This window comes from Orycteropus afer, unplaced genomic scaffold (assembly GCF_000298275.1).
Source record: "Orycteropus afer afer isolate SDZICR_OR568_19922 unplaced genomic scaffold, OryAfe1.0 scaffold00362, whole genome shotgun sequence".
Classification (NCBI taxonomy): Eukaryota; Metazoa; Chordata; class Mammalia; order Tubulidentata; family Orycteropodidae; genus Orycteropus; species Orycteropus afer.
Genome location: NW_006921949.1, coordinates 1,447,863 through 1,467,535, shown reverse-complemented (window position 1 = coordinate 1,467,535; position 19,673 = coordinate 1,447,863). Strand labels below are relative to the sequence as shown.

The 19,673-nt window shown below is 40.0% G+C and overlaps 1 protein-coding gene across 1 annotated transcript in view; it reads right to left on the bottom strand.

Annotated features, from left to right (window-relative positions):
- Positions 1-19,673, bottom strand: part of CWC27 (CWC27 spliceosome associated cyclophilin) — a 426,501-nt gene that overhangs the window by 50,417 nt on the left and 356,411 nt on the right. The window contains exon 12 of the mRNA XM_007952852.1: positions 716-825. Coding sequence (XP_007951043.1) covers positions 716-825 — 110 coding nt within the window. The remainder of the gene's footprint in view (positions 1-715; positions 826-19,673) is intronic.

Below are 19,673 nucleotides of genomic sequence, written 5' to 3'. Positions count from 1 at the left end.
GTTTCCAAGTTTTGGCTATTGTAAATAGTGCTGCGATGAACATCGGCGTGCATATATCTGTTCTTGTTATGGCTCTCACTTCTTTAGGGTATATTGTACCCCCTTGCTTTTTAACATGAAAATTTGCTAAAAAGATTTGTCTTATCAAGTTCTAAGTGCTGCATGGGGTATACTCATGATTCTCAAACTATTCCTATCTCTTTTCATTCTTGGTTTCTCACAATTTCTTTCTTTCTTTTTTAAATTTTAATACTACTAGTTAAGAGTTTAAGGATTACTTGCAATAAGCAGTATTTTGTAATATTACTACAGTGGATGTGAACTAGTGGGCTAAATGCCTTATTTCCAGGCAGTGTAGGATATCAGGCTGAGCTAGTTAGCATATGAGAGGCTGGGCTAGGAGACCCTTTTCCATTTTATAATCAGCACTTCTCCACTTCATAATATTTACTTAGACAGAAGTCCTAACTGAGAATTTGGTATGTGGCTTTATAAAGTCCCTGTGCTTGATATGGGAGTAGAAGGTTGGAACTTGAAAGTTCTAGGATTGTTATTTGCCTAAAATGTATGGAAAGACTAAAATATGGATCTTTGTATACATGGTCAACCCACTCTACATATTTATATTATTTTTCATCTTAGGTTCCACTTATAACATTTGAATGCCATACAAAGGCAATGAATTTTGTATGGATTTTGGTTTTTGAAAACTTACCTGTTCTTCCCGGGAAGTTCCTTTTTTTGCCTGCTGTTTCCTCAAAGCTTCATATTTTTGTTTTTCTCTTCTGTATTCTGCAACAGCACCATCTGGAGCAGCTTCATCCTCTGAAAAGCAGTGTAATATTCTTAGAATGGGTAGTAAACAAGCTCTGTAAATTCATATTTATGTAATGCTCATGTCAGAAAGAGGAAGTTAAATCTGGTCTCAGCTTTTCTTCAATTACTTTAAAAAGAAAATCAATAAAGTCCACCAACTCTATAAATGTTTCCTAGATTAGGATGTTAATTTATAAATCAATTTATAAGCATTTATATGCTATACTTCCATTGTAATTGTGTTTCTCATTTGCACTTATTTAAATTGGCTATAAAAAACAGATGTTACTTTGAAGACTAAGGTGCACCTGACCCAAGCCATGGTATTTTCAATAGCCTCATATGCATGTGAGAGCTGGACAATGACTAAAGAAGACCAAAGAAGAATTGATGCATTTGAGTTGTGGTATTGGCAAAGAAGGATGAAGGTACCATGGACTGCTACAAGAATAAACAAGTCTGTCTTGGAAAAAGTACAGCTGGCATGCTTGTTAGAAGTGAAAATAGATAGATTTTGTCTCTTGTACTTTGGTCATGTTGTCAGAAGGGACCAATCCCTGGAGAAGGGTATCCTGCTTGGTATAGTAGATGGTCAGCAAAAAAGGGGAAGATCCACAGTGGCTGCAATGATGGGCTGAACCATGGCACCCACTGTGAGGATGGTGCAGGACTGGCAGTGTTTCATTTTGTTTTATGTAGGTATGCTATCAATTGGAATCAACTCAATGGTAGTGGGTTTGGTTTATTTTTCAGTAAAATATACATATTAATAAAAATATGAAATTAAAACAAACAAATACCTATGTCTTTTAGTCTTTGGCAGGTTAACACAGACGAGCCAGATGACCAAGAAGCCAGCAAGGCCCTGCTTGTTACTAGCCTCTGGTTTCCCTATTTCGAGGAACATTATTTTGCTCCACAGATTTTCAAGCTTAAAAAAGAAAAAAGTGTATAGTAAGAAACAAATAGTATTTTTGTGATTACCTAATATTATGATTTTGATGGAATGTGAAGAGAATGATGAGTTTTATAAGTACTTTTATATGGGTTCTTGAAAAGTATATCCAACTCTTCTGTAAAAAACTGACAGCTTTAAATACCAAAAACATTTATAAATACTAAAAGGCACAATATCAAACCCAAACCCAAACCCACTGCTGTTGAGTTGATTCTGACTCATAGCGACCCACACTGGGTTTCCAAGGCAGTAAATCTTTACAGAAGTAGATTGCCCACTCTTGCTTCTGCAGAGGGGCTGGTGGGTTTGAACCACCAACTTTCTGGTTAGCAGTCAGATGCCTTAGGCACTGTGCTACTGTGAGGCCTGAGTCCTAATAGCCTCCAGGTAATTCTGTAACCAGAAGTCTTTAGTACCAGGGATTCTAACGCATCCCACGACTCAGGGCTTTTATCTCCCCTCCAGATTCCAGTACGTATCAGAGCTTTACCTGGCTCTTGCAAGTCTCCCATGCATCAGGACTTTACATCCTCCCTAGATAATTATTCCCTAACTGGACTTTAGGGCCAGGGATTCCAGCACGTCTCAGAGTTCTGCCCTAAACCCCTTAGCAACAACCAATCTGTACCCCTTTGCCCTGGTGCTACTCCACCCTGTATTTCCCTATAAAAATGTAATAGTAAGAGAGCACGGGGTCTTTTGCCCAAGCCGCTGCGTCAGTGTAAGCAGGGACCCTAGCTCGAGCTAGCAAATACACTTTCCTTTTGCTTTTGCATTATCGTATCAGTGGTGGCTTCCTCACGCCGACACTCCTTTCCAAACATGGGCACAACATTTGGTGCGTTGGCCGGGAAGGGAAAATTTGGAGTGAGTGAAGCTGCCTGCAATAGAGGGAAGTTCAGGAAGCCGGCAGGACCAGAATATGTCCTTTGCGTAAGGATACTGGTCCATCAGGAAAAGCTGGAAACCAGCGGACGCGCTGGATCAGGAAACCAGCGGACGCGCCAGAGAAGTTGGGGAAGGAGCCTTTCCCCAACTCACAGGCAGGCTGTGGGTGCTTTTTGGTAAGAGTAGCCCCCTTCAGGGGAGGGGAGGAGGCACCTCCAATCTGTGGTACTGGAACGAGATCTCTTCTGGGTGTCGGATATTTGTGTTATCTGCTTTGGTGTCTCTTGTTGTGTAGCCACTTGTCTTTTACTTGTTCTGTGTTTTCTTAAAGGAGGTTGAAATGGGACAGGGACAGACTACCCCTCTGTCCCTGATGGTTGAACATTTTTCAGAGTTTAAAACTGGAGGGTGATAATTAAGAAAAATAAACTAATAACTTTTTGCTCTTCAGAATGGCCCTCTCTTAAGGTAGGATAGCCTCAGGAAAGCTCATTGGATGGAAAGGTGATCTCAGCCGTATTCAACCAAGTCCAAGTGCCAGGCCCCTATGAGCACCCGGACCAATTTCCGTACATTCTAGTGTAGCAAGATATGGTGACTAACCCTCCCCCATGGCTAAAACCTTTTCTTCTGAATCTCTCTGTTAAGGTGTTAACATCCTCACTTGGGTCTAGCGAAAAGGAGAAACCGAGATGACCTGGGTCCCGAGCAGCCGTTCCACTGGTTTTGTCTGATACCCAAACGTACCCCGATCTGATAGATATAGAAAGTAGCATATCTCCACCTCCCTATGCCCCTACGCCACCTTCCCACCCTCTCCAAGCTCCACAAGTATCGGGAGGAAGTGGAGCGAGTGCTCCAAGTGCGCCGCCCGTCATTACGGGCCCAGCCTCCGGTCTCCGCCCATGCCAGAGGGGCTCCCAGGAAGCTGAAACCCCATTGTCCACTGTCCAGGCACTGCCCCTCAGAGTGATAGGCCCACCCCGTGAGAACGGAAGCAGAACCTGGCAGTACTGGCCGTTTTCAATGTCGGACCTGTATAACTAGAAAGCACAGAACACCCCCTTTTCTGAAAACCCCCAAAGCCTAATTAATTTGTTAGATTCTATATTGTTTACTGATAACCCCACTTGGGATGATTGTCAGTACCTATTTCAGGTTTTGTTCACCACTGAAGAAAAAGAGAGAATCTTGACCGAAGCCAGGAAAAATGTGCCCAGAGACAATGAGCAGCCGACAACGCTTCAGAATTTAATTGACGCTTGGTTCCCATTATCTCGTCCCGGCTGGGATTTTGAGCAATCAGAAGGTGTAGAAAACCAACGTACAAGCTTAACAGATATGGCTCTGTAGCTGGAAGAGTTTCCCTAAGCTTGGGCAGAAACTGGAGGAATTGGATTAGCGAAACACCGGCTGCCCATCATTGTGGACTTAAAACCCTCTGCCATACCAGTAGACGGAGTCAGCGCCTGGATACACCACTCCCATATCAGGAGAGCTAACCAGATGGAACAGCAGTCTGCATGAGTGAATTGGAAAGCGTACTCCGATCCTGAAAACCCGCTGAAAGTCAAGTTAATGCAGCACCATGGAGATTGGAGTCCTTCTCGTCCTCACCCTAAGCTTCTACTGCCTCACGATAAGTACTGCGACTCACCAACCCTATAAAGTTACATAGCGAATTCATGACAGACAAACCCATGAGACCTTAAACTCCACCACCCATACCACCCCCCTTAACGTATGGTAGCCTGATTTATTTTTCTCGCTCGCGACACTTACTGACTGTTCCTGGGATGAAGGTTTTATCCGTAAGATGGGTTTTTTTTGCATGCCCTAGGTACAAAAGAAATGTCCAGCAATGCGGGGGGCTCATTTGGTATTACTGCAAAAGTTGGAGTTGCATGACTTCTAATGATGGGGAATGGAAGTAGCATGTAAAAGCCCAGGACTATGTAACATTCTCCTTTGCCAAGCCCAGACATACTTATACGTTAGGAAAATGTAAGGAATGTGACTGGGTGAAAGTCTCGTTCACTGAACAGGGAAAGAAGGAATTAGCTAAGTGGAAATCCGGGCTTACTTGGGGTCTCCAAATTTGGTATAGGGGATACCTCTCTGGGGTGATAACCATTTTACAGGAAGTAGAGCCATTAGATGCTGGGCCAGTAGGTCCAATGAAGTGTTAAAACCCCCAGGAAAAGGAACCCTACCCCATACAAGAAAGACGGTGAAAGAATCGAGCACTGTAACCCCTGATGTTACAGTAAGTGTCCCCCATACAACTCCGAAGGTCCAAGCCAATCCTCAGAACATAGACCCTCTTTGGAATTTAATGCTAGCAGCCTACCGAACACTCAACCGTACTAGTCCTAACCTGACTCAAGCCTGCTAGCTCTGTTACGATGTAAAACCTCCATTTTATGAAGCAATAAGCATTAATACCTCTTTCAGCTATTCTCATGACCTGAACCCAAAGAATTGCTCCTGGAAAGACTGTAAGGTAGGAGTTACTATACAATGTATAACAGGAAAGAGCTTATGCGTGGGGAAACCCACCAACGCTCAAGAGCGTTGCACCTCATATACTGAAATAAACCCGTCCTTTAACTGGATCATTCCCAGGGAAGGGGGTTGGTAGCTTTGCTCGAAAGCTGGACTTTTACCCTGTTTAAACTTGAAAGTACTTAATCTGTGCTCAGATCATTGTGTACTAGTGACTGTCCTGCCCCGAATTCTTTACCACCCAGAGGAAGAGATGTATGTACACTGGAGCGGGACTAATAGAGTAAAAAGAGAAACACTCACTATAGCCTTTACTCTAGCTATTCTGGTTAGCTGAGCAGGGACCGGTCTGGGAATAGCTTCCTTAACTGTACAGAATCAAAGCATGAATTCCCTGAGAGCAGCTATAAATGAAGACCTTGAAAGAATAGAAACCTCTATCTCACATTTAGAGAAATCTTTAACCTCGTTATCAGAGGTCGTGTTACAGAACCGCCGGGGGCTAGATCTTATACTTCTCCAACAAGGAGGATTGTGTGCGGCTCTAGGGGAAGAGTGTTGTTTTTATGCAGATCATACAAGAGTGGTTCGGGAGTCTATAGCTAAGGTACAAGAAAGACTTACCCTAAGAAAAAAGGAGTGTGAAACTCAGGAAGGATTGTTCGAATCTTGGTTTAATAACTCCCCGTGGTTAACTACTTTGATATCTACTCTCTTAGGATCCTTCATAATCCTTATAATTATATTAACTTTTGGCCCCTGCATTATAAATAAGCTTATATCATTTGTGAAAGATCGAGTTAATACTGTACAACTTATGGTCCTGAGACAACAATATTAGTCCTTATCTCCTGTAACATGGGATGAAGATTCCTCATTTGAGTAACAAGAAAAAGGGGGGAATGTGAGGCCTGAGTCCTAATGGCCTCCAGGTAATTCTGTAACCAGAAGTCTTTAGTACCAGGGATTCTAACACGTCCCACAATTCAGGGCTTTTATCTCCCCTCCGGATTCCAGTACGTATCAGAGCTTTACCTGGCTCTTGCAAGTCTCCCACACATCAGGACTTTACATCCTCCCTAGATAATTATTCCCTAACTGGACTTTAGGGCCAGGGATTCCAGCACGTCTCAGAGTTCTGCCCTAAACCCCTTAGCAACAACCAATCATCTGTACCCCTTTGCCCTGGTGCTACTCCACCCCATATTTTCCTATAAAAATGTAATAGTAAGAGAGCACGGGGTCTTTTGCCCAAGCCGCTGCGTCGGTGTAAGCAGGGACCCTAGCTCGAGCTAGCAAATAAACTTTCCTTTTGCTTTTGCATTATCGTATCAGTGGTGGCTTCCTCGCGCCGACACTTCTTTCCGAACACGGGCACAACACTACCAGAGCTCCTGAAAAGGTGCAATAATGAAAAAGAAATCCTTATATGCACAAATAATATTTGAGGCACATATGCTTATTAACCCCTGGTGAAGAAAGGATGTTATCATAATTGGTGTGTGTATGTGTATGTGTATGTATGTGTAATTATACACACACACACACACACACATATATATATATACACACACACATACATAAATATAAAAGTGGCTTCTTATAATGGGCTTTTAAAAATTACTTTCATGGTTTTCTATTAAATTACACCTTTGAATACCTCTACTCTTTTTATCCTGTAGTAGGTAGATTTGCATTGCCCTGGGATAAACACCAAGAACCATCCCATGACTGAAGTGTGCCTGCAGGAGGTGGCTAACAATTTTTTTCCAGTCTCAATGTATCTCATTCTCTGCGGCCACTGTGAAGTGCTTTCATTTACATATAAAGACTATTTGAACTCATCATACTCTCTCTTTTACCCTAACCTTCTCACATGCTGTTCCTTCTTTCTGTAATACTAACAACAGTTCATCCCTCCTTGTATAATTCCTGCTCATCTCTTAGGTTACAGCTTGAATGGCTTAATTTCCTGCAGGAAGCCTTTTCTGAGTCCACTCTCTTGAAGTCTGGTTTTGATGTCCTCCCTTTAAGGTTCCAGAGCATCTTTTAGTACTTTTCACACTTTATGGCAATTTCCTATTTACTCTTCTTTAACGCCCACTAGACATTAAACTCCTAGAGGATAAGTGATGTTTCCTTGTCACTTAGGACAGTACTTGGCATCTGTTAGCATCTCAATAAATAGTCAAAGAAATGAAAAAGTAATTACAAAACTAGGGGAGGGAAAAATATGAAGGTAGTGGGCCAATTTGGTTTTGCAGCCTCATAAAGTTATATCTAGTATTTGCCATTCATCTAGAATCTTCTGCTCCATCAGATTTTAAAAAACCCACCGCTGTCGAGTCATATCTGACTCATAGTGACCCCTCCTTGGGTTTCTGAGGCAGTAGATTGCCCAATCTTCACTTCCAAGGAGTGGCTGGTGGGTTTGAACCGCTGGCCTTCTGGGTTAGCAGTCAAATACCTTAGGCACTACGCCACCAGAGCTCCTATCACATTTAGAGAGGGTCAACAATATTTCTTTCCTGCCATTTCCCTATGGCAGAGATTTAGGAAAATTCTGATGAGTACTCTTAGAGCTGCCTAATATTTTAACTGTTAAATGCAAAAGAGAAAGGACAAGTTATATCCTTAGATTATTAGTCACAAATGATAGAAATTTTCATTTGTGCTAAGAATTTTTAAATAGGATGGGAGGGGAAGGGAGGGAACACAGCAATTTTTTTTTTTTTTTTTTAAATGAATGGAAAGGCTGACATCAAACAATTGAACTGCAGCATTATCACAGGTAGGTTAAACTTAGGACTTTCAAAACAAATTCAGCAGTGCTTACTATAGAGTTTAATATGCGTCCCCTATACAATCACCTTCAGCAAGAATCAGCCACTTAATTTCACTTTTTAGGAATATGTAAGAAACAGAAAATTAAAAAAAAGCTGTGCCACGAAAAAAGAAAAAATCCTTAAAAATCAATATTAAAAGTCAAGGATGTTGTTGTTGTTGTTGTTATGTGCCGTCGAGTCAGCCCCGACTCATAGTGACCCCTCCTTGGGTTTCCGAGGCAGTATCACTACGGAAGTAGGATTGCCCAACCTTCCTTCTGAGGAGTGGCTGGTGGGTTTGAACCGCCAGCCTTCTGGTTAGCAGTCAAGTGCTTTAGCCACATTTAAATACATAATAAGGTAAGAAAGTTCTATGGTTAAATGTGCTTATATTTAAAAGGATTTGGATACATTAGAAAAACTAGTTACCTCATGTTAGAAACTGAACGATGATAACAGAGTATTTTTAAAATAGCTGTACTAAGGTATACTTGTGTTAGTATAAATCTGATGATTTTTGGTATTTATATATTGTTGTGTAATCTCCACTGCAATCAAGATATAGAACATTTCTATCACCCTAAAAGTTTCCTAATGCCCCCCTTGGCAACTGATTTCTCTCTTCCAGCCACAGATACCACTAATCTTCTTTATGTCACTATTGTTTTGTCATTTCTGGAAATTCATATAAATGGAATCATAAATACATAGTCTTTTATGTCTGACTGCTTTCACTTAGTGTCATGGATTGAATTATGTTCCTCCAAAATATGTGTTTACTTGGTTGGACCATGATTCTCAGTGGCTTGGCAGTAATATAATGATATAATTTGGCAGTTACATAATGATGTAATAATCCCCCTTGATATGATGTAAGGGGAATAGGGTGAGATGCAACACTCTTACTCAGGTCACAGCCCTGAACCTATGTAAGAAGTGTTTTATTGGGGTGTGGCCTATTTCACCTTTTATAAGAGTTAAAAGGAGACAGAAGCAAGCAGAGAAAAAAGGGATCTGACTACCACCAAAAAAGAAGAGCCGGGAGCAGAGTGCATCTTTTGAAGTTGAGGTCCTTGTGCTGGGAACTTACATCAGCCCAGTGGAAGACTGATGCTAAGACACATGGAAATCGCCAAGGAACACAGGGCTTACTGATGTTGAAAGGAGATGAAGATGTTACACCAGAGCAGCCAAAGAGAGAAAATCTTCCACAGAGCTGACACCCTGAATTCAGACTTGAAGCCTCCTAAAATGTGAGAGAATAAATGTCTTTTTGCTAAAGCCATCCACTTGTGGTCTTTCTGTTACAGCAGCACTAGATACCTATGACATTTAGTAAATATTTTTGAAATTCATCCATGTTGTTGCATGTCCCTTCAGGTTGCTGAGTAGTATTCCATCATATGATTATCCATTCACCAGCTGATGAGCACTTGTTTCCACTTTTTGGCTATTATAAATAGCTCTGGTGGCGTAGTGCCTAAGACATTTGACTGCTAACCAGAAGGCTGGCAGTGCAAACCCACCAGCCACTCTTCAGAATGAAGATTGGGCAGTCTACTTCCATAGTGATACCACCTCGGAAACCCAAGGAGGGGTCACTATGAGTTGGATCTCACTCGACAGCAATGAGTGTGGTTTTTTTTTTTTTTTTTTTTTTTTTATGAACATTCACATAGTTGTCTTTTGTGGACATATATTTTCCTTTCTTTTAGGTAAACAGTTAAGAATGACATGTGATTTGTGATGCTAAGCATCTTTTTATGTGCTTATTGGACATTCATATATTTTCTTCTGTAAAGTGTTTGTTCAAATCTTTTACCCATTATTTTTTATTTTCTTATTATTGAGTTTTAAGAGGTTTTATAATACATTCTAGATATAAGTTCTAGAATACAGTTAGATAGACATTTTGCAAATGGTTTCTCTCACTCTGTGGTTTGCTTTTTCATTTTCTTAGTTTTTTTTTATTTTATAGATTTTTCAATATTTTATTTTATAGTTTTTGCTTCTTATCTAAGAAATCTTTGCTTGCCTGAAGTTCACAAAATAATTTTTCCAATATTTTTTTCTTAAAAGTATGAAGTTCTATCTCTTGTGTTTAGGGATATTTTCTACTTCAATTTAATTTTTGTATATAGTATATGGCAACGGTTGAAGTTATTATCATTTTTTTTTTTTCTGTACCTAACATCAATTGTTCTAGCACCAAAGGCTTTCTTTTCTCTATAGAATCACCTTGGCACTTTTGTTGAATATCTGATTTTCTGGACTTTCTTTTCTGTTCTATTGTCTCCTCTGATGCCATTATTACATATTGATTACTGCAGGTTTATGATAAGTTTTGAAATTAGGTACTACAAGCCTTCTAACTTTGTTCTTTTTTCAAAACAGTTTTGGCTCTTCTTGTTCCTTTGACTTTCTACACAAATTTTAAAATAAGCATCTCAATTTCTTCAAAAAGGTGAATTAGGATTTTGACTAGCTCCACTGAATCTATAAATCAGTTTGAGGAGAACTGTCACGTTAACAATACTCAGTCTAGTAACAGAATTTTACTAAATTAATCTGCCATTATTTTTGAGAATCTGTCATACAGTTCTTGGCTCCAACTATCATGTAAAGTTGTGGTACTGGTTGTGGGGATAGGAGTAAGGAGTTCTCATCTTTGCAGCTATCTAAGCATCTCAGAGAGGAATATTTTGAAGTAAATATAACTATTAAATGATTGGCTGATAATCATGATAGATGAAATAACATGAAATAGCAAAAATAAAGAATAAACAGCTTTTACAGAGTGGAAAATCAAAACAGCAGCACCTCTTTTCCATCAAATTCACATGGGAGTATGAAAACAGATATGTGATTTATATATGCTGTAAAACTGTCCATATAAATAGAACTAACAGGGGGCAAAGTTTTGAAAACTTCTTAGCCAAAGCCAACCATCCTTAGGGAGCAAGTTGCTGTACCTATAGGCTTGGTACCATGGTTGTGGGGGACATTAAGCTCAATTGGCATAACATATTACACAAAACACTGTTTTACACCCTACTTTGGTGAGAAGAGACTACTGGGGTCTTAAAAAGTGGCCATCTAGATGCAATAATTGAAAAATTAATAGAATTCTAGTGAATACTTTAATTCACTGAACAACATTCTTTTTCTATTTTCTATCCATGATAACAAAAAGCACAGGCATGCAGAGGCAGAAATGGTGTCCTGCAGTTAATACCCACAATCACTCCCTCTTCCATTTGAAACCCAGAACAACTACGTAAAGCAGATACAAATAAACATCCTGGAGTTATGAACAGCTAAGGAGAAGATATGAAGGGAAAGAAAGAGAGCAGGCTAAATGACTGGGAAAAAAAGGTAGTCCCGCCTAACCGGCGCAGACAGAAAAAGACCTAGAGAAGGAGGCAGGGTATAGGAGAAGGAAGATGGAAAGGGAAGAAACAAAACACAACACTGTGGAACCCACAGGTGCTGGGGACTCAGAATACTCTCACTGGGAGTTTTACTAGGTGAGATGGGACTTTGTGGGGGAGCAAAGATCTTCTGGCAAATGGACCCCCGCCCTTGGCTTAGGCTGCTGTGGAGTCCAGGGTGGAGTGGGAGAAAGGGAGACGTGCCCTCTGAGTTGGTAGACACCCAGAGTGGGTGCAAGGCAGAAGGTTTGGGCCCATCTCCTGGGAACCCTTTGTGGTCGAGATTGAAATTGTACACTGGATTTCTGTGGTTTGTTGGTCCACCCAGAGAGAGGAAACACTCTTCCTTTTGGGACTAGTTCGGGATTTGAAACATTTGGGTGCCATCCTCAGCAGAGGCCCCCAAAAGGACCCTAACTGCCCTGTCTGTGCCTACAGTGCTGACTGAATTTCCTCACCCCAAGCAGAAAACTCCTTTTGGCCTTTCTATCCCAGGGTTCCCTTCTGGCATTTCTTTCTTTCTTTTTTTCTCTTTTCCCTTTTCTCCCTGACTCATGCAACAGGAGAAACACAATAAACCTCCAATAGGCAACTGTAGTTACTACAGATGGTAGACAAGAACCACTCATCCTAACACCAAAGCTAATTCACAAAGAACAGAGACCTACACCTACATCCCCACCAGTGATTACACCAACGCAGAGAGAGGTGGAGAGCAACCCAGTACAGCTAAGTTAATAACCAAAGATATAATAACCTGCTACACACTCCGAGATACAGTAAAACATAAAAGCAGGGTGAAACAAAATCAATGCATAACTAATAATTAAAGACAACAACTTCAATATCTAGGAAACAACAGACAACCTCAAATCAAACAACAACAACAACAAAATAGGACAAGATAACAGAAACAAAAGTTCAGAGTAAAGAATTATATGTCTTAGAGGAAGAATGAGAAATAGAACTATCTGAGAAGGAGTTCAAAAGGTATATATATAGGACCCCCTAAGAGTTCAAGGAAACCATAAACAGAAACAGCAAGAAGAAAGACAGTACCCTAGAAGAATTCAGGAAAACCATTCAAGAACATTTGTGGCAAGAGGCAATGGAAAAACTCATTATCTTCAGCCAAAACAAGGCCAGGAGCTGATTATGGAACAGACCATCAACTGCTCACATGCAAGTTCAACTAGAAGTTGAAGACAATTGAAACAAGTCCACGAGAGCCGAAATATGATCTTGAATATATCCCTCCTGAATTCAGAGACCATCTAAAGAATAGATTCGATGTGTTGTACATCAATAATGAAAAACCAGAATAATTATGGGATGACATCAAGAACATCATCCATGAAGAAAGCAAGAGGTCATTAAAAAGATGAGAAAAAAAGAAAAGACCAAAATGGATGACAGAAGAGACTATGAAGCTTGCTCTTGAGCAGAGAGTAGCCCAAGCAAATGGAAGAACTGACAAGATAAAAGAGATGAACAGAAGATTTCAAAGAGCAGTTCGAGCAGACAAAGCCAATTACTATAACGAAATGTGCAAAGACCCGGAATTAGAAAACTAAAAGGGAAGAACACACTCAGCATTTCTCAAGCTGAAAGAACTGAGGAAAAAATTGAAGCCTCTAGCTGCAATATTGAAAGATTCTATGGGCAAAATATTGAATGATACAAGAAGAATCAAAAGAAGATGGAATGAATACACAGAGTGACTCCCAAAAAGAACTGGTCGATCTTCATCCATTTCAGGAGGTGGCACATGATCAAGGACCAATGATACTGAAGGAAGAAGTCGAAGCTGCACTGAAGCAATTGCCACAGAACAAGGTTCCAGGAATTAACGGAATATCCATTGAGATGTTTCAACCAACAGATGCCCTACTGGAGGCACTCACTCAGTTATGCCAAGAGATTTGGAAGACAGCTACCTGGCCAACTGACTGGAAGAGATCCATATTTGTACCCATTCCAAAGAAAGGTTATCCCACAGAATGTGGAAATTATCAAACAGTATCATTAATATCACATGCAGGTAAAATCTTACTGAAGAAAATTCAAAAACGGTTGCAGCAGTATATTGACAGAGAACTTCCAGAGGTGCAAGTTGAATTCAGAAGAGGTCATGGAACAAGGGATATCACTGATGTCAGATGGAGCTTGGCTCAAAGAAAAGAATTTGAGAAAGATGTTTACTTGTATTTTATTGACTACGTGAAAGCATTTGATTGTGTGGATCATAACAAATTGTGGAAAATCTTGAGAAGAATGGGAATTCAAGAACACTTAACTGTACTCATGAGGAACCTGGACATAGATAGGAGGCTGTCCTTCAAACAGAACAAGGCGACACTGAATGGTTTAGAGTCAAGAAGGGAGTGCGTCAGCATTGTGTCCTTTTCCCATAGTTATTCAATCTATATGTTGAGCAAATAATCTGAGAACCTGGACTATATGAAGAAGAACGTGGGATCAAGACCGGAGGAAGAATCATTAACAACCTGCAATACACTGACGACACAACTTTGTTTACTGAAAGTGAGAATGACTTGAGGCACTTACTGATGAAGACTGAAGACTAAAATCTGCAGTATGGATTACATCTCAATATAAAGAAACAAAAATCCTCACAGTTGGACCTATAAGTAGCATCACGATAAGTAGAAAAGATTGAATTTGTCAGACTTCGTGTTGCTTGGTTCTACAATTGATGTCAATGGAAGCAGCAATTGGACATTAGACAATGCACAGCAATGGGCAATTTGGCTACAAGGGACCTCTTTTAAGTGCTGAGGAGCAAGGATGTCTCCTTGAGGACTAAGGTGCGCCTGATACAAGCCATGGTATTTTCAAACGCTTCATATGCATGTGACAGCTGGATGATGAATAAGGAAGACTGAAGAAGAGTTGCTGCTTTTGAGTTGTGGTGCTGGCGAAGAATGCTGAGAGTACCATGGACTGCTAAAAGAACTAACAGATCTGGCCTGGAGGAAGAGCAGCTGGAATGCTCCTTGGAAGCGAGAATGGCCAGACTTCATCTCACCTACTTTGATCATGTTGTCACAAGGGACCATTCTCTGGAGAAGGATGTCATGCTTGGTAAGGTGGAGGGTCGACAAAAGAGCGGAAGGCCCTCAACGGGATGGACTGACGCAGTGGTTGCGACGATGGGCTCAAGTATAGCAAGGATCGTGGAGCTGGTGTGGGACTGGGTGGTGTTTTGTTCTGCTGTGCACAGGGTTGCTATGAGTCAGACATGACTCGATGGCACCTACCAACAATACCACAACCACCCAAAGCAATCTATACATTCAGTGCAATCCCAGTCCAGATCCCATCAACATTCTTTAAGGCTATGGAAAAATCAATCACTACCTTTACATGAAAAGGAAAGAGAGCTCAGACAAGCAAAGCACTATTGAAGAAGAACAAAGGAGGAGTTCTCACACTCCTGGTTCTCAAAACTTACTATTTGGGCTCAGTAGTCAAAACAGCCTGGTACTGGTACAACGACAGACACATAGGCCAGTGGAATAGAACTGAGAACCCAGAAATAGATCCATCGAAGTATGGTCAGCTGATCTTTGACAAAGGGCTAAAATTCATTAAATGGGGAAGAGATGGTCTCTTTAACAAATAGTGCTGGCAAAATTGGGTATCCATTTGCAGAAAAATGAAACAAGATCTTTACCTCACAAGATAGACAAAAACTAACTCCTGATGGACCAAAGAATTAAATGAGAAACATAAAACTAAAATGTTCCTCAAGGATAAAACAGGGGCAAATTTAGGGCCCCTAATTTATGGCATAAATACACTATCAATATAAGCCAAAATAGGAGCTCTGGTAGTGTAGTGCCTAAGGCACTTGACTGCTAACCAGAAGGCCGGCAGTTCAAACCCACCAGCCACTCCTCGGAAGAAAGGTTGGGCAATCTACTTTCTACTTCCATAGTGATACTGCCTAGGAAACTCAAGGAGGGGTCGCTATGAGTCAGGTCTGACTCGAGGGCATATAACAACAACAACAACAACATAAGCCAAAATGCACAAGCAGAAGATAAACTAGATGAATGGAATTGTCTAAAAATTAAATATTTACATGCTTCCAGACTTCTCCAAAAGAGTCAAAAGAGAACCTACAGATTGGGAAAAAATATGCAGCAATGACATATCTGAGAAGGGACTTATCTCTAAAATTCATAGAAAACTCCAACACCTCAACCACAAAAAGACAAATAATCCAATTAAAAAATGGGCAAAAGACATGAAAAGATACTTCACCAAAGGGGATATTTAGGCGGCTAACAAACATATGAAAAAATGTTCATGATCATTAGCCAGTAGAGAGATGCAAACAAAAACAACAAGGAGATACCATCTTGCTCCAGCAGTACTAGCAAAGTATAATGAGACAGAAAATAACAAATGCTGGTGAAGATGTGGAGAAACTGGGACTCTCCTACACTGCTGGAGGGACTGTCAAATGAGACATCCACTCTGGAAAGCAGTATGGCGACTCCTTAAAAAGTATGAATTAGAAATACCATTTTATACAGCAATCCCATTACTAGGTATATGTCCTATAGAAGTGAGAGTCAGGACAACAACAGATATATGTGCACCCATGTTAATTGCAGCACTATTTACAATAGCAAAAATGGAAATGACCTAGGTGCCCATCAACAGAAGAACAGATAAACAAACTATGGTACATACACACAGGGGGATACTATGTAACCCTAAAGAATAATGTCAAATCTGAAAAACACCACATAATGTGGATGAACTTGGAGGACATGATGCTGAGTGAAATAAGTCAATCACAGAAGGACAAATATTTTATTAGTCTGCTATTGTGAAAAGTCAAAGTAAGCTCTATATATGGAAGGAGACTTTATTTGTTGGTTACCAGAGATGGGAGGGGAGGGAAGGGAACACTGCTAGATAAATAGAGACAAGTATTGATTTGGGTGAAGGGAAGGGCAATGCACCAAACATGAGTGATCAACACGGTGGCACTGAAGAAGAAGAAGACATAGAGAGGCACATGAGAGATACAGACAACAAAGATGAACCCTTTTGCACATACAGTACTCCATTGAGAGTGATGGCAAACATTGATCTAGGGTGGATAGACGGATGTATAGGCTGAATGATCAGATATGTCTAGGCAGGGAAGAATGTGCCCATGACTATGTATAAGGTTGCGAGATGATGCATCTATAAGCTATTTGTATGTTTTGTAAGAATGTCTGGGTACATGGTAGAGCTGACAAGGCACAAGGTTGTGGTGACTTCTTGGGATAGCAAGCTACCCAGAGAGAGCGAATAGTTGGACCTGTGGGCTAGGGACCATGGTCACTTAATTGGCATAACATACTACACAAAAACATTGTTCTACATCTTACTTTGGTGAGTAGCAACTGGGATCTTAAAAGTTTGCAAGCAGTCATCTAGATGCAATGATGGGTCTCTCCTCATCCAGAGCAAAGAAGAATGAAGAAAACCAAAGATGCATGGAAACAATTAGTCCAGGGGACTGGTACACCAGACGATCTTCAGCCTATAAGACTATGAGACCAGAAGAACTAGATGGTACCTGGCTACCACTGTCAACCACTTGGAGGGGGATCTATACAGGAAATACTGGATAGTATGGTAAAACAATGTAGAACAAATTTCAAAATCACACACACACACACACACACAAAAGAGGACCAGGTTTGCTGGTCTGATAAAGCTTGGTGAAACCCCTGAGACTATGGTCCCTAGCTGCCCTTCAGGTCTGGAATTGAACCTACTTCTGTGGCTTCCAGCCAATCAAAAAACAGGCATATGAGCTGAACATTTACATTAGGTAGATAAACTCCTTGGAGAGATCAATCATCAGACAATAGAAAGGTAGTATATGCACAGGAAGACAGCTCAGAGGGCAGGAATGCATGAGAGAGAACGATGCAGGGAAGAAGTAACTGTGGGGAGGAAGTGGGAGGAGAGCTGTTACACTCTGGGAAATAGTAGTCAATGTCATGAGGCAAAATGTGTATGAACTGCTGTATGGAAAATTAATTTCTCCATAAACTTCCACTCAAATCACAATTAAAAAAAAAAAAAAAAGGAACTGTACATAGAGAGAGAAAGAAGAGACAATCTGGTGACAACACCAGCAATAAAACAAATAGAATAAAGTTTTAATTACAAAACTTTCAAATGAAAAGGAAGACAGGACTATGACCTTACAGAACAGACTGTTCCAAATGTAGGGAGATCAGAATTTACTTCAGCATAACCACAAGGATAATTAACAACCCTTCTAAACAAACTCAGAAAAAAGAAAAACTTAAGGGGTTAGTAAACACAAAGCCAACAATAATGAAGAAAAGGGAAAAAAAACACTTGGTAACAAAATTAACTCAGCATAGAAAAATAGTTGGAACAAGGAATTCACCAACAACACACACACACACACACACACACACAACCAAAATGACAGCAATAAATTCATATTTATCACTAATTACACTCAATGTGAATGGATTAAACGGACCAGTCAGGAGATAGAAAGTGGCAGAATGGATAAGAAAAGAAGACCCAAGGATATCCTCCCTATAAGACCCACCTTAGACACAAAGATAAAAAATATAAATTTTTAATTAATTAAAAAGAAAAATTAAAGAGTGGAAAAATATATACCAAGCTAATGGAAAACAAAAAAGAGCTGCACTGGCAATATTAATTTCCGATAAAGTAGACTTCAAGGTGAAAGCCAGCATAAGGGACAAAGAAGGACATTATATGATGCCAAAAGGGTCAATTGACCAGGAGGACATTACCTTAATAAATATCTATGCACCCAATAAAAAAGTTCCAAAATACATAAAGCAAATATTAATTGAATTGAAAGGAAAAAAAGAGAGAATTCTACAATAGTAGTGGAGGCTTAACATACCACTTTCAAGGAGGGACAGAACAACTGGAAAAAACTCAGCAGAGATACAGAAGAACTCAACAACATAATCAACCAACTTGACCTCATACGCATATACAGAGCATTCCACCCAACAAAAATACAATACACATTCTTCTCCAGTGCACATGGTCATTCTCCAGAATAGTCCATATATAGGACACAAAATGAGCCTCATTAAATTAAAAAACATTGAAATACTACAAAGCAACTTCTCATATCACAATGCTATAAAATCAGAAATCAATAATAGGAAGACCAAGGGAAAAAAACTCAAATATGTAGAAACTGAATAATACACTACTCAAAAACTACTGGGTATTAGAAGAAATAAAAGGTGAAATAAAAAAATTCCTGGAAACAAGTGAGAATGAAGATACAACCTACTAAAACATATGGGACACAGCAAAAGCAGTACTCAGAGGTCAATTTATAGCAATACATGCACATATCAAAAAAGAGGAAAGACTCAAAATTAAATTTTAACTCAAGAACTCCAACAATTAGAAAAAGAGCAACAAAAGAAACCTATAGTTCCCAGAAGTAAGGAAATAATAATGACCAAAGAAGAAATAAATGAAGCAGAAAACAAAATCACAAGAGAAAATCAACAAAACAAGAAGCTGGTTCTTTAAAAAAATTAACAAAATTTACAAACCACTGGCAAATTGAACAAAGGAAAAGAAAGAGAAGATATAAATAACATGAATAATAAATGAAAAGGGTGACATCATGACAGAACCAACTTAAATAAAAAAGATCATAACAGAATATTATGAAGAACTGTACTCCAAAAGATTTGAGAACTTAGAAGAGATGGACAAGTTTTTAGACACATAAGACCTACCTAAACTATCCAAGTTGGAGATAGAACACTTGAACAGACCCATAAGAAAAAAAGAAATTAAACAGGTTGTAAAAAAACCTCCCCACAAAAAATGTCTTGGTCCAGATGGCTTCCCTGGAGAATTCTACCTAACACTCAGGGAAGAGTTGTCACCTATACTACTCAAACTATTCCAGAACATAGAAAAAATGTTTGTTGTTGTTGTTGTTAGGTGCCATCAAGTCGTTTCCGACTCATAGCGACCCCATGCACAGCAGAACAAAACACTGCCCGATCCGGCGCCAGCTCCATGATCCCTGTTGTACTTGAGCCCTTCATCGCAGCCACCGTGTTGATCCATCTTGTTGAAGGCTTCCCCCTTTTTCGTCGACCCTCCACCCTACCAAGCATGACATCCTTCTCCAAGGAATGGTCCCTTCTGACAACA